General features: G+C 54.1%; 2 protein-coding genes across 2 annotated transcripts; both read right to left on the bottom strand.

The window, feature by feature from the left end:
• Positions 1–7,304: 7,304 nt before the first annotated feature.
• Positions 7,305–9,810, bottom strand: LOC115502161 (ventral anterior homeobox 2-like). Its single transcript, XM_030297353.1, has 4 exons — positions 9,772–9,810; positions 9,280–9,385; positions 8,009–8,255; positions 7,305–7,584 (listed from the first exon to the last, which is right to left on the bottom strand). The coding sequence occupies exons 1-4, from the start codon at positions 9,808–9,810 to the stop codon at positions 7,305–7,307; spliced, it is 672 nt and encodes a 223-aa protein (XP_030153213.1).
• A 9,748-nt stretch (positions 9,811–19,558) lies between these two features.
• On the bottom strand, positions 19,559–22,543 carry CRX (cone-rod homeobox). Its single transcript, XM_030297146.1, has 3 exons — positions 22,444–22,543; positions 21,375–21,526; positions 19,559–20,206 (listed from the first exon to the last, which is right to left on the bottom strand). Exons 1-3 carry the CDS (start codon positions 22,541–22,543, stop codon positions 19,559–19,561), a joined length of 900 nt encoding a protein of 299 aa, XP_030153006.1.
• Positions 22,544–22,837: the final 294 nt, after the last annotated feature.

Here is a 22,837-nt window from a genome sequence, read left to right as displayed (position 1 = left end):
CTTTCTTATTTTACCAAATGTGCATTTAATGGAGAACCATTCGTTACCAATCACAGTGGTTATGGAGATGGGCATACTCGTTGGACTTAACCTAGCAGGGGGTTATGAAAGCAGGGAGGTCAAATCACTTGGATTGTACAAAGCACTGGGAACAACGACCCAACAGAGTGAGGGTGTTTGTATTTTCCATCCATTTCTCTTTCTTCTCCGTCTTTCCTTTGTTCCCTCCTTCCCTTACTTTCCAATTTTTTTTTATATAAAAAGAGATTTCAGATGGAGTGCATGGCCAAGTAAAATAATATTAATTACAAGTAGGTAAAAAAAAAATATGCAGGATGAGTGGGACGGAGGGTTCTCTGGCACTAACAGATTAAAGGAGAACAGGTTGGGGCGGCTGGGTGGCTCAGTCAGTTGAGCGTCCAACTTCGGCTCAGGTCATGATCTCGTGGTTCTTGAGTTCAAGACCCACGTCAGCCTCTATACTGACAGCTCCGACCCTGGAGCTTGCTTCAGATTCTGTGTCTCCCTCTCTCCTCCCCTTCCCTGTTCATGCTCTCTCTCTCTCAAAGAATAAACATTAAAAAACAATTTTTTTTTAAGGAGAACACAGAGGGGCGCCTGGGTGGCTCAGTCGGTTAAGCATCCAACTCTTGATTTCGGCTCAGGTCATGATCTCATGGTGGTGAGATCGAGCCCCATGTTGGGCTCTGTGCTGCCAACATGGAGCCTGCTTGGGGCTCTCTCTCTCCCTCTTTCCCTGACCCTCCCCCATTCACACTCTCAAGTGCTCCCTCTCTCTCTCTCAAAATAAATAAATAACCTTTACAAAATAATTAAGTATAATTTGCTCGTCTTTTATGGGTACCTTCTACATTGATTTTTAAGTGAGTAAGGGCTGGCTTTTTAAAATTATTGTTATTAGAATAGTGGAGTAGAATCACTGGGTCAAAGGATATGTACATCTCAAGTATGTGTTTTACACATTAGGTTATTCCAAATTATCCTCCGTCAACATTATTCGACTGCCCATTTTTAACTTTCTGAACGCTGAAAATTATCGATTTAATATTTTCTTCGAATAACAGACTATGTGACTTGTGTTAAATAAGCAAGAAATCAAAATGGCCAATAGTGGCCCATTGAATTTGAGAGTGAGAGAGAAAGCCTTCAACTCTCCTAAGGCTACCAATCCGCAACGTTCCTCCATCCTGTTCCACCTACTCATGCTATTTCGCTTCTAGGGGTAGACCAGATCTCCAATCCGAGAGGAAACCAATGATCTTGTCTTGGAGACTGACAGACTGTGATACACTCCTAACCTCTGGGTTTTTGTTTTTTGGTTTTTTTCCCACAGTCTTTAGATAAGTCTTGGTCCTTGAAGGCACAGAAGTTATAGGCTTCATCCACTGCCTCTCAAAATATATCCTTTCCCGGATCGTTGTGACCAATAAAGATTTGATGTCTGTTCCATGTGGATGACTCCTTTTGTTGGGAAAAAAGTCTCGGTCAACGCTCAATGGCAATCAGCACCACGCTGACCGTGCTGGGGTGGGGAACCAGTAGGACATTTGTGGGGAAGAGCTGGCATTCAAATCAAGACCCTGGTGAACTGCTAATTGTAGAAGCTTTGGCAAATTAGGTAAATTCTCAGACTCAAGCTTCCTCTCATACAATTTTTCAATTAAAGTATAACATACACTTGCAACGTTTTGAGGTAAAATTTGTGACATAGATTCCCCCATTGTAACGTGAACAATTCAGTGGCATTGAGCACCATCACGATGTTGTGCAACCATCACCTCTGTCTACCTCTAAAACATTTCACGGGTGCCTGGGTGGCTCAGTCGGTTGAGCGACCGACTGTGGCTCAGGTCGTAATCTCACGAGTTTGAGCCCCGCATCAGGCTCTGTGCTGATGGCTCAGAGCCTGGAGCCTCCTTTGGAGTCTGTGTCTCCCTCTCTCTCTGCCCCTCCCCCGCTCACACTCTATCAAAAAGGAATAAACATTAAAAAAAAAAAAAAACCCACCATAGACCCATACACGGCGGTGGCTTATAAACAGAAATTTATTTCTCACGGTGCTGGAGACCGGAAGTCTGAGATTGACACCGGAAGTCTAAGATGGAGAGCGGAAGTCTGAGATCAGGGCGCCAGCATGATCAGGTTAGGGCCGCCTTCGCAGCGGCAGATTTCTGCTTGCCTCTGAACAGGGCAGAAGAGGGGAAGCTAGTTCTCTGGGGCCTGTTTCCTAAGGGCCCATTCATAATCCTTCACCCTCCAGACCCCATCACCTCCCAGAGGCCCCACCTCCTAATCCCATCACTGTGGGCATTAGGTTTTCCCCACATAAGCATTTGAAAGAGGCGCAAACTTCAGCCCATAGCACTGGCAGAAACGCAACATTGTAAGTCACTCTGGAAAGCGGGCAGCCTGTTCTCAAGTTTTGTGCTCTCCGGAAGTTCAGTGGCAAAGCAACATTTTGTGCCTGGCCCCCTTTGCTCATCACCACGTTCCTGAGGTTCCAGCTCACGCACAGTATCTCACTGGGTGCATGTACCACAACTTATTTAATCCATTATCTTGCTGACGGGCATTTGGGGAGCTTCTCGTTTAGGTTTGCAATTCTTTTTCTTGTATGTATGGTTTTTAAGTTTATTTTTCAGGGCGCGGGGGGGGGGGGAGCACGAGTGGGGGAGGAGCAGAGAGAGGTGGGGGGAGAAAGAGAATCCCAAGCAGGCTCTGAGCTGCCAGCGCAGAGCCTGATGCGGGGCCTGGGCTCACAAACCATGAGCTCATGACCTGAGTCAAAACCAAGAGGAGGACGCTTAACCGACTGAGCCACCCAGGAGGTGGTGCCCCAGGTTTATAATTCTTAACGCACCTTTGCCTGTATCTTTTTCCACATCTCCTGGAGAACGTATCTGTGGCGTATACACCTGAGGGCTGGAATCGCCAGACCCTAAGATGTGTGTCCACAGTTTTGCAAAGCAGATTTAAGTTCCCACCAGCCATGGTTCCAAATCCTTGCCACATCAGTATTTCCTAGCGGTGTGGTTTTAGCTTTAAATCATACTAATGGAAACAAATACGACATTATGTTACCTCTGGCTTTTCTCCCATTGAACGTGGTGCGTCTCTCCCAAGGTCCCAACCCAAGGTCCAACTCGGAAGCGGTGGTGTGGGGGTGCCCCCTGGTGGCCTCCAGGCATCGCAACAGGTATGGGCTCACCCCGTTTCTCTCCGTCCCCCAGGGCGCCCCCGAGTGAACCTCATGTTTGACTTGACCTGTGTCTCTCCGCCTGTGGTTTACCGTAACAACGACTTCAAAGCTGGTCTCCTTTAGAGTTATTTCCTGTTAGGCATTTTATTTCGAGGAATTTCAGGTGAAGAGTTAAAAAAAAATGGTTTTAACTAAAAAAAAAAAATTCCAAGCAAAATCGGATACTGTGTTCATTTACTATAAAAACAACAACCATGAAAAAAGCTTTATTTTTGTGGCACTTGATTTTTTTTTTTTATTTTAGCAAAAGGGACAGTCAGATACAGCCATTCTGCTTTGTTTTTAATTTTTTTTAATGTCTAGTTTTGAGAGAGAGCACATCAGCGAGGGAAGGGCAGAGAGAGAGAGAGAGAGAGAGAGACAGAATTTGAGGCAGGCTCCAGGCTCCCAGCTGTCAGCATAGAGCCTGACACGGGGCTTGAACCCACAAACCGTGAGGTTGTGACTTGAACTGAAGTCAGACACTTAACCAACTGAGCCACCCAGGCGCCCCAGATATAGCCACTTTGAATTTTCATTTAGTGAAATAAAGTCTGGTATGGTCTTAATAATAACAGCAATATTTCAACTCCCTGAGTCCATTTACTGGGCAGGGACTTGACTGAGAACAGATCTCAAGCTGTGCACATGAGAATCCCCTGAGACCTTTTTTTTTTTTAAGTTTATTGATTTTGAGAGGCAGGGGGATGAACAGGACAGGGGCAGAGAGAGAGGGAGAGAGAGAGAGAACCCCAAGCAGGCTCCGCACTGACAGCACAGAGCCCGAAGTGAGGCTTGAACTCACGAACCATGAGATCATGACCTGAGCCAAAACCAAGAGTCAGATGCTTAACTGACTGAGCCACCCAGGCGCCTCTCCCCTGAGAGCTTTAAAATATAGGGGCACCCGGGTCCCACCCCTAGAGACACTGCTTAATTGGCGGGGGGTATGGGAACATTAAAAGTCCCAGGCGGCCCTAAATGGGTGGCAACGTTGGAGAGCCACGATTTCGAACAGTGGTTCCCAAAGCATGAGCATCACTTGGGACAAGGAGCCAGCACACCCGGGTCTCAGGTGACGACTGTGTCCGACTCAAGCAGTGTCTCATCCTCAGCACCGCTCGGAGACTCAGTTTGTCCCCTCTGGGAAATGGGTTCCCTCTTCTCTTTTCTCCGATTCCTTGTCTTTTCATCCGAGAAATGGAGCTCCGTGGAAGCCGAGACTAGACATTGGCGATCATTCCTCCAGACCCCCGGACAGTGGCTGTGCTCTTTGCATCTTTCCCACACTTTGCTCGTCCAGGACAATGGGGCGTCTTGTGTCTCTGGGGCTGACTATATCCCGCGCCGTTTTCCCGGATATCTCAAACCGGGTTACCCCTTTGCCCGCTGATGCAGACCTCCCCCAGCCCCCGTCTGTCCCTTCTGGCAAATGGCCCCCTCCTTCCAGATCTTGCCAGGTTTCCTTCTCCCTTCCCTCCAGTCCCCACAAGAGAAACACCCGTCTACCTGCACCACCTCTAGGGACAGAATGAAGTCTCTTAAACGCAACCCATTTGTGGAAGGTACAAACAGTGAACTCTTCTCATACATCCTGAGTTCTCTTCCTACATACGCTGCGGCTCAATCTAAAAGTCTCACCTTCTCCAGGGTAAGACACACAGTAGGTTCTTACCTTGCCACAAATACCCACGGCCCTGTGAGGATCACCACGAAAACCACCAGAGACGGATCACTCGGGATCCTAGGGGTCACCATGGGTCCCAACAGATCAACCGTGTTGACTAGCCATATAGTTGGAGGGTTTTTCATTTTTTGATTCTAACAAATATTTTTAATGTTTATTTTTGAGAAGGAAAGTAAGCAGGGGAGGGGCGAGGGGGGGCAGGACAGAGGATCTGAAGCGGGCTCTGTGCAGCCAGCCAGATGCAGGGCTCCAACTCACCAACGGTGAGATCGTACCTGACCCAAAGACAGAAGCTCAAGTCGGACACTCAATCACCAGACGCCCCAACTAGCCATATATTGGAGTGATTAACAGTGCTTTTTTTTTTTTTTTTTTTTTTTGCAACAGGTAGGAAAACAGAGAAAGTCTTGTTCTGGTGCTTTCTTGGGGGACATAGATACAGGGAAGTCCCAAGACCCGCCTTTGAGAAGTTACCACCCACCCCTCTCCTTCCTTAGCTGAGTGGAAAGTCCAGATGCTTCCACTGGGGATGGTGCTGCACACAGCCTGGGAATGTGTAGAGCCTGGGAAAACTTCCTTGGGGGGTGACAAAGTTCGCTGGTTTCAGAGGGGGCAGGGCTGCTGGGGCCGCTTAGATAAAAGCTAAAAGGGAATTGACAAGGCAAAGACGGGAGGGATCCGTGTTTCTTAATCCACTCACTTTCTGGACAGCCGGTCCGGGCAAAAGCAACCTGTCTCCATTGTTATGAAATGCATCCGGTTGCCAATCGGTGGCTCCGGGGGACACCAGCCTCCCTCCCCCTGCCCGGTGGGTGAGTCTGAATCTTACCTGACTCCTCCTACCCCTCCATCCCTCGCCCCACCTCGGGAAGTCCTCAGGGACTCTCAGGAAGTCTCAGCTCCCCCCTGGGCTGGGATGGACGCTAAGTTAGATTTCTCCCTGCATTGTGTCTGGGGACGACTGGGTTGGGGTGTCGGTGTCCGATAAGGAGGGGTTTTCACTACATCCTGGCCGGGTCTCCACGACCCCCACACTCCCCTCCAGGGCCTGACACAGGAGCACCCCTCCCCCAAATCTGATCTAATTCCCTCTCTGCTCTGCCGAGGCTGGTCTGGCCTTAAGAGGATTGGGGCATTTGCTAAATGGAACCAGGACGGGGTCAGAGAAGCAGCTGTGGGGAGACCCCCGGGGCCAGGATGGCCACAGGGGGCGGGGGGGGCAGGAAGAAGTGGAAGGGAGGGGGAAGAGACAGGGGCAGAAAGAAGGAGTGAGGGGGTTTCTCCGGGAGAGTTGGGAGGGGGGGCTTCAGTATACAGAAGGGCATAACACCAGCCGGCTCTGCAGGAAAACATTTCCAAGGTGACCATGAACTTTATTAATTTCCAAATTATCAATCCACAAACAAAGTCCTGGAAAATTATCAGGATTAAAAATACCGAACCAGGTGCCTGGATACAAAGTAACTACAGCAGTAAATTCTACATACAGGACAAACGGATTTAAAAACAAGTGTTTACATATCATCTGAAAAGTCAGGCTCTGTGAAGATAAAAAATGCTACAAAATCACCCTCCAGAAAGATGCACCCGAGACCTCTGCGGTTAAATAACATTTCACGGAGCGTCTTTGTAAACCACCAAATGAACGAGTTGAGTTCTATGCTCAGGTTGGAAAGCCCCCTGTTGGAAAGATGTCGGTTCGTCCTCAAACCATTTATGGATTTGATGCGATTTCGATTAAATTCCCAATGAGGTTGCCCCAGGCCTGCAGAGCAAGCGCTCCGAGCATCCGCGAAACAGACGCTGGGAGCAAGGAGTTCCACGCCAGACCTGGGAACCCACCGAAACGCCCACGTGCGCCCTAAATGCGGGGACCCCTGAGCCGCGCGATGTTCGGTGGCCACACAGTGACCACAAGATGCCGCCTCCACAGGTGGGATGACAGGAGGACTGATGATCCCATGTGCCGCCCGACCCCGCCGGCCAGGTCCGCACCCACGTGGACGCGATGGGCGCACAAGCCGATGACACCCTAGTCCCCTCTGGCCCCGTGGGAACTGCAGGGCTTTTCGGAGACAGATTCGCCTATAAATTCAGTAGCAGAGTCCGAGTCTCTGTCCTCTGCGGGGTCTTCTCCCTCCTGGGACTGGGCCATCAAGGGGAAAGGGGATCCCTCCAAGGGGTCTTGGGGGGAGACGACCGCTGTGAAATTGGGAGCTAGCACGCAGCCGGCGTCTGGCCAGATGTCTGAGCCTGAGTATCCCTGAAGCCGGGAGGGGGCGGGAGCCTGGGCCGGGGCCGGGGTTGGTGCAGCCTGGACGGACCCCTGGGAGCCCTGCCAGGCCGGCGGGGCGGCGCTCAGGCTGCAGGTGCCGGGCTCTGCCGCAGGGGGGATCCTCCGGGGGCTGTGCGGAGCGGGGTGACAGGCGCCTGGGCCCCCAGGGAACGCGGGGCCAGCAGGGACAGGGACCCCGACCGGGGCGTGCTCAGGGACACGGGCGGGAACAAGGACGGGGGGAGGGGCAGGGACACATTGGGGGACGCCGGCTCCGCGGCCCCTGGGCGCCGCTGCGCTGGCTCCCCGACCTCGCCCTTTAGGCAGCCTGGAGTGCTTGGCCCGGCGGTTCTTGAACCACACCTGGAGGGACCGAGGGGACAAGGCGGAGGGGTAAACGGGCTAGGCAGGGGCACCTCCCCGCCTCTGTCCCAGGTGTGGAGGGCTCAGGAGACACGGCAGCCGGCAGAGCTCTCCCTAGGGCCCCCGGAGCCCAATTCAAGGTCCCCCGAGGATGCAGGGGGCAGTGGGGGCGGGGCTCGGACACCCGTGAGCCCCGGGGGCCAGGAAGGGGCCTGCCCCAGAGGGTCCCCCGCCTTCCCAGAGGCCCTGAGCTCTCGGGCCGTCAGTCTGGGCGGGCTCATGTCGGCGGGTTCGCGCAGCACAGGGTGGCCGTGAGCCTGGGGTCCGGCCCTGAGTCCCCACAGGGGGCCCCTCGCCAGCCCTGTGACCCAGGGGAGCCCTCGGACCCTCTGGCGCGTCTTCTGCCCTGTAGCCCGGGACAGACGGCAGGTGGTCCGGCCGGAGGAGTGCCACCTTCCTAGTGGACCCCGTGGCCAGTGTGGACGGAGGGGGCGGGGGTCCTACCTGCACTTGGTGCTCGTCCAGGTTGAGCCCGGCTGCCAGGGCCACGCGTTCCCGGTAGCTCGGGTACCGGTTGGCCCAGAAGTGTCTCTCCAGCTCCTGCAGCTGCTCCTTGAGGTACACGGTGCGCTTCTTCCGGGGCCTCGGGAGCGTTCGGGCTGATGGGGGGCCTGACCCGAGGAGAAACGGGCTCAGACAAGCCCCCCAGACGGCCCCCCGCCCCCCAAAGACCCTCCCCCTGCCCGGGCCAGGCGCCGACGAGCAGGTGGGAGGCACGGCTGTGCACGAGAGGCGGCAGCTGGACCCGACGCCCTGGGGTCGGGCCCTGGCTCTCGCGGTCCAGCCCAAGTCTCTGTGCCCTGTGTCGGGGCCTCAGCGGGCACACCTTTGAAATGGGCGCAGTGACGGCTGTCTTGGGATTCCCGGACCCGCGGCCGCGGAAGGCAGGCAGGCTGAGCTCCCCAGGCCCAGCCAGGCCGCTGCCCCAGGCAGGCGGGCTCCCACCTCGCCTGGCCCCCCAGCCCCTCCCATCCAGGGCCAGAGCCACCCTGACGCTGCTCACAGGGGGCGGCCGTGCACCAGGCCCTCTGTCCCGGCCCCACGAAGTCCCCACAGCCCGGTGCGGGACGCCCTCCCCAACACCGGGGGCCTCCTCTGGAGGCCCGGAGGGAGGCCTCCCCAGCCTCAGCCCCGGCCCCTGGCGCGGGCCCAGGCGCACCCTCAGGGGAGCCTGGCTCCTGCATCCTGCCCGCTGGTCCGCCGCCTGCGTGTGGGGCCCTGCCCACCCCACCGGGGCCTTAAATCCCACCTGCCTGCCGTGCCCACCCGCACACACCCTGAGGGTCCCGGGACTCTCCCGCTCTCCCCACCCTCAGCCCCGCCCCCGGAGGAGTCCCAGGAGGGAGTAATCCTTTCCTTACTGAGCAGCTTCTGGATACCCAGGCCCTGGGCTGGGGCCTGGGGGCTGGGGCCTCAGTGGCCAGACAGCCTTGGTCCCTCCCTCAGGGGGCTCTAGCCCAGGGAACCCCGCATTGCCCCTTGTGGGGGTCCCCAGCCCAGGAAAGGGCCCCTCCAGCCAGTGCCCCGGGGGTCGTCCCCTCCCCCCAGTCCTGGGGGCCCCTCCCCCGCCTCCCTGTCCAGCCCCCTCCTCTCCCGCCTGGTCGGTCCAGCAGCCTCCCCGCTGGCCCCCAACACCACGCTCGGCCTCTGGTCCCTTCTCCGAGTCTCCCCCCAAGTCCTGGACGGGGCGGGCGCTCAGACACGTGGCCCCGGTGATGGCTCGGGGTCCGTGCCGGTCTTCCTATGGGATGAAGGCCGATGGGGGAGCGGGTGGATGGCTGCCCCCGTGTCTTTGTGAATGCATGAGCTGGGGCTGCCTTAGGTGCTGGACTCAGGAGCTGGGGTCACAGGGGCCCAGCCCCCCCGCCCCCCCAGCTGCATAGACCCGCATCTAGACCTCAGGCTGAGCTCCTCGCTGGCCTGGGGTCTGCTCAGGACTCGAGTCCGGGAAGCACGCAGCTTACAAGCCTCAGTTCCCGGGCAGCGAGGGGCCTCTTATGATCATCAGTGCTAGACGAAGGTTAACTAGGCGATCGCGCACCGAATCATAGGTGGCAGAGGGATCTCGTTGTTCAAGGTTGACCTCGCTCTCCTGAACGGCCCGAGCATCTCACGGTGCCATCACACCGTCAGTGCGCCCCCGTGCTCCTTCCTTTCCGGCAACATTCCGCCTTCACTGGACGTTGTTTCTCCTTCTTGGGCAGGTGGGAACACAGGGGTCACCAAGTCGAGGGCTCTGCAGTCAACGAGGGATCCTCTAGCAGTGTCCTTGGTCTTTAAGATGTGCCCAGAGGTCGCCTTCTCTCTCATTTTTAATAGAAATTAAATGTACCATTTTGTTGATGAGATTGGCCCAGATCGAGAAGAGGGGTCGTGCCTGGGTGTACTGGTGGCACTGTGACGGTGCTCACGTGGGTCTTTCTTTTTCCTCTCCTTTTTTTTTTAAATGTTTATTTGTTTTTGAGGGACAGCACAAGTGGGGGAGGGGCAGAGAGAGAGAGGGAACAGAGAATCCAAAGCAGGTTCTGCGCTGACGGCAGAGAACCCGATGGGGGGCTCGATCCCACAAACCGTGAGATCATGACCTGAGCCACCTGGGGGCCCCTCACACTGGTCATTAGGGTTAACTTGCTTCCAACTTCTTGCTTGCTGCCTACACCCCGTAGTTTGTAGCAGAACTAACCTACTCCCCTCGAGATCCTGCAGACCGCTGACCTTGAGGCACCACGGACCAGACTTTCCAGAAGATACACTGGAAAACAGCCACCGCTAGCCCTGGTGTCCTCAGTGATGGGTTCCCGGTGCAGGGAGGTATCTGGATGGGGCTTGTTTGGGGCTGCGGAACTAGCCTTTCCTCGCAGACACCTGAGAGCCTTGATTATTGACAGATTATTGGAAGAATCAGGAAGCCTTGCATGGACAAATGATTCGCTGTCGACCGCAGGCTTCTGCTGCACCATTTTCCTCACCTTCCCCTTTAAATTTTTTTTTTAATGTTTATTTATTTTTGAGAGAGACAGAGACAGAATGCGAGCGGGGTAGGGGCAGAGAGAGAGGGAGACCCAGAATCCGAAGCAGGCTCCGGGCCCCGAGCTGTCAGCACAGAGCCCGACGCGGGGCTCAAACTCACGAGCTGTGAGATCATGACCTGAGCCGAAGTTGGACGCTTATCCAACTGAGCCACCCAAGCGCCCCTTACCTTCCCCTTTAAACCCTCCGGCTCCCCCTGGACGGAGGAAAGTGGTCTTTGAGATATTATCCCACCATCTTTCCAGGTCACTGGCTTCCTCAATAAGGCAACCTTTTCCTTTCCCACCAACACTTGTGTGTTGAGTACTGGCTTCCTAGCAGCAAGCAGTGGAACCCGAGTCTGGAACGGGTCCTCTGTCCGGTAACAAGAGGACAGAGAATCTGACCTTCTCATGCTTTTGGGGTGTAGGCTGGTTTTGGAAACAGACTTGATGATAGCAGTCAATGTCCCTCAGCTGAGGACCATCAGGACACCAGGAGTTGAGCTAATGTGGGTTTAGCATCCCATTGCAGGGAGCGGGGACACACACCATGGAAACCCTGGGGTATCTCAGTAAGAGGATGTTTGAGAGGACCTATATAGGATGAGGGCTTGTATGAGATGATCTGGGGGAAGGTTCCAAGAAAAGTGATTTTTATGCACAAAAGAATTGAAGTCAGGGACTCAAGCACATACTTGTACCCATATAAGCATATCCCCATAGGCCTGGAGACAGAAAGCAGATTCCAGGGGCTGGCAAGAGTAGGGAATGGGGAGTCAGTGCTTAATGGGGACAGAGTTTCGGTTTGGGATGATAGAAAAATCCCAAGAGATGGATAGTGGTGATAATTGCACAAATCGTGAATGGAGTTAACACCACTGACTTGTACATTTAAAAAATGGTAAAAAGGTGGGGGTGGGGGGCGCCTGGGTGGCTCAGTCGGTTAAGCATCCGACGTGGGCTCAGGTCATGATCTCACCATTCGTGGGTTCGAACCCCGCGTCGGGCTCTGTGCTGACGGCTTGGAGCCTGGAGCCTGCTTCGGATTCTGTGTGTGTCTCTCTCTGCCCCTCCCCCGCTCATCTCTGTCTCTGTCTCTGTCTCTCTCTCAAAAATAAATAAATGTTAAAAATTTAAAAAAAAAAGTCAGCAAGGCTTTGCTCTGGGTTGGATGATGTCAGGAGACGGGGGTCGTTCTGTGATTGGGTGTCACGTCTAGAAGATGGGGAGGTTGGAGAGACTGGAGCCAGCGTTTGTATGGATAATGTCACCCGTGTTAGTCTGCGTGGGGAACATCGTCTCTTTGGCGGTTTGGACCATGTGCGTGTTTCTCTTAGCGATCAGACACGATTACGGAGACATGATCACTTCAACACAAAGACTGACCTTCTAGGCAACCGGAGGGCACCAAGTCTTGGTTGTGAGCGCCTGGCCAGCTCCCAGCTGCTGGGAGCTCCTGTCTAGTTCCCCCATTTAGCAAATCCCTTGAAGTCAACATACCAAATGCTGTGACTGAGCAGTTGGGAATCCCCGGAGGTCCTTACCATCATCAGTTGCCTGACCTTGAGCAAAGACCTCCTCCCCCCGCAGCCTTGATGTTCCCCACCTGTACAATGGGACTATCCCAGGGTCTGTCTACACGTGCATGAGAGCTGAATGCTGCTGACATCTGCTCAGGAAAGAACCTGGGAGATCCCACTCCTGTCCCTACAGATTTGTCCCCAGGGCAAAGCCACTGGTTGTCTGCGAGGTCTCCACCCTGCAGGTGACACAGATCAAACACTATAATTGCCTGAAGAACCAGCCTCTCTCCCTAGCACCTCTCCTCAGAGATTTTCAAATTCTATGCAGCATCAGAATCCCCTAAAGGGTTTATTGAAACCCAGACTACCAAGCCTCCCCCTTCCCGACTAGTTTCTGATTCAATGGGTTCTGGGGGTGGGACCCCAAATTTGCCTTTCTGACAAGTTCCTAGATGATGCTGATTTAGCTGGTCTGAATCGGGACAAATCAGGACCACCTCTGTAGATGAATGCCTCCCTCCTCAACCTGGGCCCCTACCCCTGGCCTTGGTCCCAGACCTTAGCTTCTTCAAGGGGAAACATTAAAAAAAAAAAATCAAAGGGAACGTTTCACTGAATATAACATTGAGAAAAATGCAACAAGTTATCACAGAGAACACCCCTACATCCGCTGCCCAGAGAGAAACAGAATATTCCCAGCAACCTCCGAGCTCCCCTAAGCTCCACCAAGCAAAGATAATCACCATGTTGTCTTCTGATCCTATAGGTTAGTTTTGCCTGGTTTTAAACTTGACAGGCATAGAATCACAGAATGTGTCCTCTTTTGCATTTGCCTTCTGTCGCTCATCATTGTCTGCAAGAGCCCCCCTCCCCCGCCCTGCCCTATTGCCTGTGGACCATGGTCTGTCTGCATTCTGATGTCTGTGCGGTTTTCCATTGCGTGGTATGACACGGTTGGTTTATCCATCCTCTCGTCCGTGTGCATTTGGTTTGGTTCCAGTTTTGTGTTATTACACTGACACTGTGAACATTCTTGTGCGTGTCTTGCGACACACAGGCGTGTGCATTTCTTTTGGTGTCTTCCTAGGGGTGGAATTTCTGAGCCATACAGCCATGGAATTTCCTGAGCTCAGCGCCAGTGGATTGTGCTTGATCGATTTCCAAAGTGATTTTACCAGTTTATACTTCCGTTTCTTCCATATCCTCCCCCAAACTTAGCATTGTCTTTTAATTTTTGCCACGCCAATGGGTTGGTAGACAAAGATCACTGTGGCTTCATTTTTTATTTTCCTGACGGCCGATGAAGTTGAGTGCCTTGCCCATTCATGATGGTCTATTTCAGTCCTTTTGGTTGATGTTATATTGTATAATTTTCTGTGTAGCCATCATGCACAGATTTTGTTAGATACTTCACGCCCATCAGAGCCCAATGTAGAGCTTGAAACCACAGCCCTGAGATCAAGTCCTGAGCTGAGATCAAGAGTCAGACGCTTAACTGACTGCAACCTAGGTGACCCTAATTTCCTTCTTAACTGTTATGTGCAATTCCTTGGCAAAGCCAAATGGGGATGGTGTGTTCTTTGTGTGAAAAATGTTAATTATGGATTCCTCTTCTTTTTTATATATAAATAAATAATGTACTTGTGTTTTATTTTTTTTTAATTTTTTAAAAATGTTTATTTATTTTTGAGACAGAGAGAGACAGAGCATGAGCGGGGGAGGGGCAGAGAGAGAGGGAGACACAGAATCCGAAGCAGCTCCAGGCTCTGAACTGTCAGCACAGAGCCTGACACGGGGCTCAAACTCACAGACCGTGAGATCATGACCTGAGCCAAAGTCGGACGCTCAACCGACTGAGCCACCCAGGCGCCCCCTTGTGTTTTATTTTTTATTCACTTACTTTTAAGTAAAGTCTACACCCAGTGTGGGGCTCGAACTCACCACCCCAATACCAAGAGTCATACACTCTACCAACTGAGCCATTGGGGGCACCCCTGGATTATTCTTTAATAGGACTATTCGGATTTTACATTTTTGTGCATGCTTGCTTTGGTAAGTTGTGTTTTGCTAGGAGTTTGTCATCTGAATTTTCAAATTTCTGGGCACACGGTTGTTCATAATATCCTTTCATGATCATTGATATCTTTTTTTTAAATTTTTTTAACATTTATTTATTTTTGAGAGAGAAAGAGACAGAGCATGAGCAGAGGTAGGGGCAGAGAGAGAGAGGGAGACAGAGAATCCAAAGCAGGCTCCAGACTCCGAGCTGTCAGCACGGAGCCTGACGCGGGGCTCGAACTCATGAACCATGAGATCATGACCTGAGCTGAAGTCGGACGCTTAACCGACTGAGCCACCCAGGCACCCCGATCATTGATATCTTAATGTAGGACTCTTCATAACGCCCCATGTTCATTCTTGGTATCTTTGTGTGTATTTTTGTACTGATTTCCATAGCCTTTAGCAAAACAGCTCATGTCTTTTTTTTATTGTGTATTTTTTATTAATTTCTGCTCTCATCTTTACTATTTCTTTGCTCATTTTTAACTTCTTGAGATGACATTAAAGGTGGTTGGCTTTAGGCTTTCTTCCTATCTGGGCCTGATATATCCTTTAACGCTACGGACAAATCCAATGGAAATTAGAAGATCATGAACAAATGTATGCCAACACGTTTGACAACGTAGAGAAGAACGGACCAATTTGGGGGGCGCTTGGTCAGTTCAGCATCTGACTCTTGATTTCCACTCAGGTCATGATCTCGCGGTTCGTGAGTTCGGGTCCCACGTCGGGCTCTGCGCTGGCAGTGTGGAGCCTGTTTGGGACTCTCTTTCGCCCTCTCTCCCTGTCCCTTCTCCGGTTGTGCGCACCCTCTCTCAAAATAAATAAATAAAAACAAAAAAACAAACTTAAAAAAAAAAAGAATGGACGGATTCCTTGAGAAATACAACTTTCTGAGGCTGACCCAAGAAGAAATCTTAAAATATGAACAATGATATATCTGCTGAATAAACTAAGCGCATAGTTAACCTTCCTACCCAAAAACTCCAGCCCCATAGACTTCACTGGAGGATTCTACCTCCTTCTTGAGGAAGGAAGCACAACTTGCACAAAGTCCCTTCCTAGCATCTGTCTGGGCTTCTCTTTTCCTACCTAATCCCCTCCTCCACTGTCCTTTCTATTCCTCCTTTTCCCAGTGCACTTGAGTCTCCGTGTTCACCTCCTCTGGGTGCCCCCCCATCTCCTCCATACTCTGAGGGGCTGAAGCACCATCCCTGAAGTCACCTAGCAGAGGTCATGCTTGCACGCTGTGTGGCCAGCCATTCCATTCTCCCCTTCCAGCCTCTGTTCCATGTTTGCCCTGAGAAGCACCGGGAAGGCTGAGACTGGATCCTGTTTACCTTGGGAAGGTTCCTTAACCCATCCTCATCCATAAAATAGGGGAGCTGGGGGATGGCGCCCACCGCATGAGGCTGGAATGAAGATTCAGGGAGGGAGAAATACAAGGAAAGTGTCTAACAGCTCCTGGCACATGGTAAGCGCCCACTGGAGAGTTTGGTTGTGATCTCATTAGCACCACATGTCCTAGGCGTGATTTGCCACGGAGGAAGGCGTCCCGTAGTTAGAACTCATTTGTCTTCGCGGAGCGCTCCGCCCCTCCTCTGCCTCCCCCAGGGATGGGGGGGGGGTCATGTGTCTGAACCTAATCCCTGCTAATTCCCAGCCATTCTGCTGAGGCTGGACCATCATAAGAAGATTGGAGCATTTGCTAAATTAGTCCGGTTCAGGGACAGAGGAGACAACCAGGGAGGGGCCCGGAGACCAGGAGGGCCGGGGTGGGGGGTGGAGGGGAGAGGATGCAGACACATACCTGAGGGGATGGAGGAAGGAAGGATGAGGGAGGACCACAGTCGGAGGGGAGGGGAGAAAAGCCAGGGGGTCCCAGAGGGTCCAGCAAGATGAATATAAATCCCAGCCCTACCTCTTCGTATTTGTGAGATCCTAGGCAGGTCGCCTGACCTCCCACTGCCTTGGTTTTCTCATCTGTGAAAGGGGGATGGTCACAGCACCGTAGGATAGGAACAGCACCTCTCGGGTGGGTCATCTCTGAGAATTAAAAGAGTTTGGACTGGCTTTCTCCGGGGTCTGGCACATAGTGCGTGCTCAGTGGGTTTTTCCTTTTTCCTTCCAATTTATCGACGTCTCGTTTATATGGTATAAAATTGGCTCATTTTAACAGTACGGTTTGAGGCATTTGGACGATCATATAGAGTCATGGAACCACTACTCTTATCAAGACATAGAATATTCCCCCGGGGCGCCTGGGTGGCTCAGTCGGTTAAGCGTCTGACTTCGGCTCAGGTCATGATCTCGCGGTCTGGTGAGTTCGAGCCCCACATTGCCGGGCTCTACGCTGACCTCTCAGAGCCTGGAGCCCGCTTCAGAGTCTGTGTCTCCCTCTCTCTCTGCCCCTCTCCCACTCATGCTCTGTCTCTCCTAAAAATAAACATTATAAATAAATAAACAAACGGAATCGTGTAATATGTGGCCTCTTGTGTCTACACGGCCTTTTCTGTGAATGTACTTAAAACCACCGAACTGTACACTTTTAAGATGATAATAATGGTCAGTTTCATGTGCGGGATATTTTAGCACAAAAATAAATGTTTATTGGACGCTCACCAGGTACTTGGTATAATGATCTCGTCTCATTCTCTTGAGGTAGGTCTTCTCAGTGTTACAGGCGGGGAAACTGAGGCGGGGAGAAATGCCCAGGGTCACGTGAGCAGAAGTGGCTGACCCCGGCTTGGACGGCAAGTCTGTCTGTCCCCACCAACCCTGGGTCCCCTCCCCAGGGACCCACAACACACACATCCTAACCTGGGACTCAGGGATTGAGAACAGGGGCAGACAGTGGTGTTTTACAGTTGGAGAGACAGAAAGCCGGGGACAAAAAAGAAAAGAAAGAGAAAAGCAGAGATGAGAGGGACATGGCTGGGGCAGGGGGGGGGGGGGCCTGAAGGTGGCTGATAGGGAGGGCTTGAATCTTTACACGGGCCACCAAGGCAGGAAGCGTGGCCATCCCCCCTTCCTCGCAGAGGGGGATGGGGGGGGTTGGTGCCCAGGGAGGTCACAGCAGGTAGGAGAAGCTAGCCGTCTGAAGTCCACATCCCTGCTTAATTGGCTTTAGGGAGAAACCGAGGAAAAGTCGGCGACCAGACCGAGAGAGCACGTGGACAGACCCATGACCCCAGAGATACAGGTGGGGGAGAGAGGGAAAGGACAGAGCAACCCCTGTCTCCAACCCCCCCCACGCCGCCTGCCCCTTCACAGAAATCTTTTAAAAAATCACCCAGACTTCAAGCAAGAGTCAACATTTTAATTGTTGTCGCTCCGTGAGTGGCTTTTCGGGAAGGGGACTGGAGTTCCAGTGAGTGGAAAAAGGGATACAGAATGAGGGGGCCTCCTGACCTCTCAGCCCCGGTTAGCCTGTGTCTGTGGCCCCCAGCCCCTACCCCTCTGTGTATCCTTTGTGCCCCAGGCTGGACTCTGAGCCACTCCCGGGGGTCTAATGGCCCAGAGGCCAGCGTGGCCCAGGCCCCTGAGAGACGTTCACACGGCGTGCTGAGTAAGCCAGCTTTGTGGCCTCTAGTGACCCCAGTGTGCAGGGGTCTCGGGGGTCTACGCTGTGTGCACCTGTCCTGGCCTGGACCCAGAAAACTCATCTGAGCCCCACCCCAGCCTCTCTGCACACCGTGCCCGCCTCCTGACACCCCTTCCTGCACCAGGGGCCTGGGGCCAGCTCCTACCGGCTCGTGAGCCCAGATGGCATGCATCCCGCTCTGGGTCCGGGAGCCCAGACTGGCGCCTTGAAATCAGCCGTAGTGGGAGGATTCACACCACGGAAACCGGCCAGCGAGGCACCTCGGAGATTCTCCGCTTCTCCTACCTCCTCCCACCCTGTGCCTCGTGGAACCCCCCGGTGAAAGGCTCGTGGCTGCCGATCACCCCGGCCCAAAAAAAACGAAAGGGAAATTCGGACTGAGGAAGCGAGGCCAACGCGCCAAACTCCCACGAGTGTCAAAACGCCTGACTCCTTCTCAGAATTCCCCCAGTGCTGCTCTCGGACGCTGTGGGTCGGGAAGAAATGCAGCACTGCCCCAGGAAAACTTCCTCGGGCCAGGCTCTCTCGTCCGGGTCCGCAATCGGGGCCCAAAACAGACTCGAAGAGAGGGACCGTATATCTGAAACGTGGGACTTCCTCCTAATCCGTTTCTCCCCCCCCCCCCCTCCACCCCCACGTTTAACAGACGGGAATCCTGGCACCTGCTCTTTCTTCCTGAAACACCCACAGCTATAGTTAGGACACCCCAGGCAATGCCAAAATTCCTCCGATGTTTGGGTGAAAGTCACCTTTAGAAAATCCTGACACAGGGCCGCCTGGGCGGCCCAGTCAGCGGAGCGTCGGACTCTCGGTTTCGGCTCAGGTCTCGATCCCAGGGTGATGGGACCGAGCCCCGCGGGGAACAAAGAGCCGGCTTGGGATTCTCTCTCTCTCTCCCCTTCCCTCTGCCCTCCCCTGCTCCCTTGCTCTCTCTCTCTCTCTCTCTCTTTCTAAAATAAAATTTAAAAATCCTAAAACAAAAGGGTTAAAAGGAGACAGGAAACAGGCGACTTGCCTTCCATTCTCCCACCAAATATGCCCATTCGAATGATGACACAGTCGTCATTAGTTAAGAAACTAAGAAGAAAAAAAATAGATTGATAGGTCAAACAGCCCCCTAAACCTACCATGTAAACCCCTGGTTGGTGAGATCTGCCCAATGGATGTTTTTAATTTAACCATACGACTGGCCTAAGCTTCCATGGTGGGGCTTCTTAAAGTCTGTCTTTGGATTTTCTAGAAGGATCTCTAGCCATATGCTAAGGAAGTGTCCCGCACGGCAGGTACAGAATTGAGCCTCCCTCCCTGGGTGGTCGCGGGCCTCTTGATTCTGACCTCACCAGTACCCGTCCCCCCCTCCCCCGCCCCCCTTGCCGAGTGCGTTTGAATTTCGTCTCGGGCGAAATTCTCACCAAGAGAATTTCTGGAGTCTGGGGCTCGCGGTTTCAAAAGGCAGCTAAGAATCCACGCGAGCCGGGGCTGGGTTGAGGGTTACTAAGACCTACTGAAGCGTGCCCCTCGCCCCCACCCCTGCCCCCGGAGAGCGAGGAGACCCTCCCGGGAGGAGGGGGTGGGCCGTGGTGAGTGAGCCCCGCGCGCGCGCGCGCGCGCGCGCGCGAAGCCAGAGAGGCCCCAAGCTCTGCCCTGCTTCCCCAGGGACGCCCTCCCGGGGGCCGGGGGCCGGTTCAGACGAGGCGCGGAGGCGGAGCTGGCTTCTACAAGATCTGAAACTTCCAGGCACTCTGATCCTTGTAGTCCAAGGGGTCCGTGGGGTTGTAGGTGAATTTCCAGGTGCCTGTGGGGTCCCTGAATTCCAAGCTGTCCACGGGGCTGTAGGGACCGTAGCTCTGGCCCGACAGGGAGGTGGGGGACTGGGCCAGGGAGGGGCCCACGGAGGGGCCGGAGAGGGGGCTGAGGGCCGGGCCCCCCAGCTGGGGCACCATGGGGGAAAGATAGGGATCCAGGCCACTGAAATAGGAGCTCGGAGACCCGTAGGCCGAGGGGGAAGAGCAGAAAGCAGAGGCGGGGGTGTAGGTCATGGCGTAGGGCGCGGAGGTCAGAGGGGGCCCGGCCGCCACCAGCCCCGCCCGCTGGGCCTCGGGCAGAGGGGACTCCGAGGCGGGACTCCAGATGGACACCGTGGCCACGGCCGAGGTGGGGGAGACCGAGGGGCCGGGGAGAGGGGGGCTGTAGGAGTCTGAGATGCCCAGGGGATCTGGACAGACGTCCGAGGAGGATCTTGGCGACATGCCTGCCTTCCGCTTGGCCGGACGAGCCTTGGTTTGTGCCCCAGGGGGCTGCGGCTGCTGCTTCTGTTGCTGACGCTGCTGGCGGCATTTGGCCCTGCGGTTCTTGAACCAAACCTGGGGGTGGGGGGCGGGGAGAAGGGGTGGGCGAGTGGGGGGGCGCCCCGGAGAGTCACCCCCCCCCGGTTTTGGTCTGTAGCCGGGACACTCTATCCATCCACCCGACCGCCCGTCTGTCCGTCCATCCAATCACACACACACACACACACACACACACGATCGTACAAACACACACATACACACTTATCCATCCATCCATTCCATCAATTCACAAACATGCATGAACTTTGGGGATACGTCCGCGGAGCTGACATTCTTGTTGAGAGTGACAGATTATAAATAAACAGTAGGTAAGTGCATTGCATGGCATTCCAGAACCTTCTAGAAGGTGATAAACACTATGGAAGAACCAACTGAGCGGGAGGAGGGGACAGTAGCGCAGGGAGGGCGAGGGACATTGCGACTTTACTTTTTTTTTTAATGTTTATTTATTTTTAGGAGACAGAGAGACAGAGTGTGGGGGGGGGGGCAGGGGCAGAGCGAGAGAGGGAGACACAGGATCTGAAGTGGGCTCCAGGCTCCGAGCTGTCAGCACCGAGCCCGACGCGGGGCTCGAAGTCACACACTGTGACATCATGACCTGAACCGAAGCCGGACGCTTAACCAAGTGAGCCACCCAGGCGCCCCTAAACTTATTGCAACCTTAAATGCGAGAGTCCGTCTAGGTCTCATTGACGGACGTGGTGACCTGATTGGTTGATAAGCAGAGACTTAAAGTGATGGGAAAGAAACCTCCCAGGTTGGGGGGGGGGGGCGCCTGGGTCCAGCTTCAGCTCAGATCTTCATCTCGCACTTCGTGAGTTTGAGCCCCCCATCGGGCTCTCTGCTGTCAGCGCGGAGCCTGCTCCGGAGCCTCTGCCCCCCTCTCTCTCCGCCCCTCCCCGGCTCGCGCTCTCTCAAAAATAAATAAACATTAAAAAAAAAAAAAAAGTCCAGGTAGAGGGAACAGCAGGTGCAAAGGGCCTGTGGCCAGAGTGTGCATGGCAGCAGTGCTGGGGGAAGAAGCAGCAAGGAGGGTGGAGGGAAGGGTAAGAAAAATGGGGGAGAGGGGTTATGAGGGCTCCTTATGACTTTGACTCCCCGACTCCCCCTTCTCCCTTCACGCTTGGGTCCCAGGAGGGGCTGGGGCTCGGGGTGGGGGAGGGGGGCGGCCAGAACATCCCACCTGAACCCGGGACTCGGGCAGGTTGATCTTCAGAGCCACCTCCTCGCGAGCATACACATCCGGGTACTGAGTCTTGGCAAACAGGGCCTCCAGCTCCTCCAGCTGGCTCCGGGTGAAGGTGGTCCGCTCCCGCCGCTGCTTTCTGGGGGCGCCTACGGCCGAGAGGGGACAGCGGGGCCGTCAGGTGACCTGGGCCCCCCCCCCCGTTCTCTTCGTCCGCCTGTGGGAGGCCCTGAGGCTGCCAAGAAGCCCTTTCTGGGTGCTCGTCTGGCCCAAAGAAGGGCGCGCCCATTCCCTGACCTTGTAGGCCTCACTCCGTCCCCCCGGGAAATGGGGCTCCTCTTTGCCTGTTATCTCGGGGCTCCTGCCTCACCCCAACAACTGGCTGTAGCCCTGGAAGGAGGTTTATCCCCGTTTCTAACATTTCTCATGCCCTTGGGGCGCCCGGGGGGGCTCAGTCCGTGAAGCGTCCGACTCCAGCTCAGGTCATGGTCTCACGGTCTGTGGGTTCGAGCCCCGGCGTCGGGCTCGGAGCCTGGAACCCGCTCCGGATTCCGGGTCTCCCTCGCTCTCTCTCTCTGCCACTCCCCTGCTCACACTGCGTGTCTTTCTCTCTCTCTCTCTCTCTCTCTCTCTTTCTCTCTCAAAAATAAATCAACGTTAAAAAAATTTAATAATAAAAATATAAAATAATTAAAAAATAATAAAATTAAATATAAAAGTTAATAAAAAATTAACAATAATAAATAATAAAATTTAACAAATAAATTTAATAATAATAAAATAAAACAACAAAATTTCCGATGCGCTGAGACACGTTCGGGGAAAACATTCCACCACTTGGGAGTGTATAAAACCGCCAGGTGGGGCTAGAGGGCGCCACATCCGAAAATGCCATGACCATCCAACGCGCTCCGATGCCCCCAAGTCTGGCGCTTGCAAATGACCACAGACAGATGCTGCGTGGCTCTGAGGTCGCCCCGGGAAGTCCCCATCTTCTTCTCCCTGAGGACGAAGGACCCCAGGGACCACCGAGAGCTGGGCTGGCCAGGAGAAGGACCGTACTCACTTGGGTAGGACACAGCTTGGTGCATCAGATCCACACTGGGACCACTCAGGGCCAAGGCATTGACCGAGTAGTGGGGCCCCGGGTTCATATACGCCATCATGATCTTCGGGGACACTACGGCCCAGGTCGGCGGGCCTGCAAGAGGAGACGGGGCGTTCAGACACTCCCCCCGCCCCACCCAGTTAAAAAAGAGGGGGGCGCACCTGAGTGGCTCAGTCGGTGAAGCGTCAGACTTCGACTCAGGTCACGATCTCGCGGTTCGTGAGTCCGAGCCCCGCGTCGGGCTCCGGGCTGACGGCTCGGAGCCCGGAACCTGCTTCAGATTCTGTGTCTCCCTCTCTCTCTCTCTCTGCCCCTCCCCCGCTCGCGCTCTGTCTCTCAAAAATAAATAAAC

This window comes from Lynx canadensis, chromosome E2, assembly GCF_007474595.2.
Source record: "Lynx canadensis isolate LIC74 chromosome E2, mLynCan4.pri.v2, whole genome shotgun sequence".
NCBI lineage: Eukaryota > Metazoa > Chordata > Mammalia > Carnivora > Felidae > Lynx > Lynx canadensis.
The sequence above is the reverse complement of the archived record's forward strand: the minus strand, read 5'-3'. Positions and strand labels throughout refer to the sequence as shown.

Coding starts and splice junctions, on each gene's coding strand:
- LOC115502161 (XM_030297353.1), bottom strand. CDS start 9,810: ATGTTGCCGGAAAGGAAGGAGCACGGGGGCGCACTGACG. Junction 9,386..9,771: donor AGCACGGGGGCGCACTGACG/GTGTGATGGCAC, acceptor TTCATCCCATAG/GAAGACCGGCACGGACCCCG. Junction 8,256..9,279: donor GGGACCAGAGGCCGAGCGTG/GTGTTGGGGGCC, acceptor TCCTCGGGTCAG/GCCCCCCATCAGCCCGAACG.
- CRX (XM_030297146.1), bottom strand. CDS start 22,543: ATGATGGCGTATATGAACCCGGGGCCCCACTACTCGGTCAATGCCTTG. Junction 21,527..22,443: donor CCAAGCTGTGTCCTACCCAA/GTGAGTACGGTC, acceptor TCTCGGCCGTAG/GCGCCCCCAGAAAGCAGCGG. Junction 20,207..21,374: donor TGCCCGAGTCCCGGGTTCAG/GTGGGATGTTCT, acceptor CCCCACCCCCAG/GTTTGGTTCAAGAACCGCAG.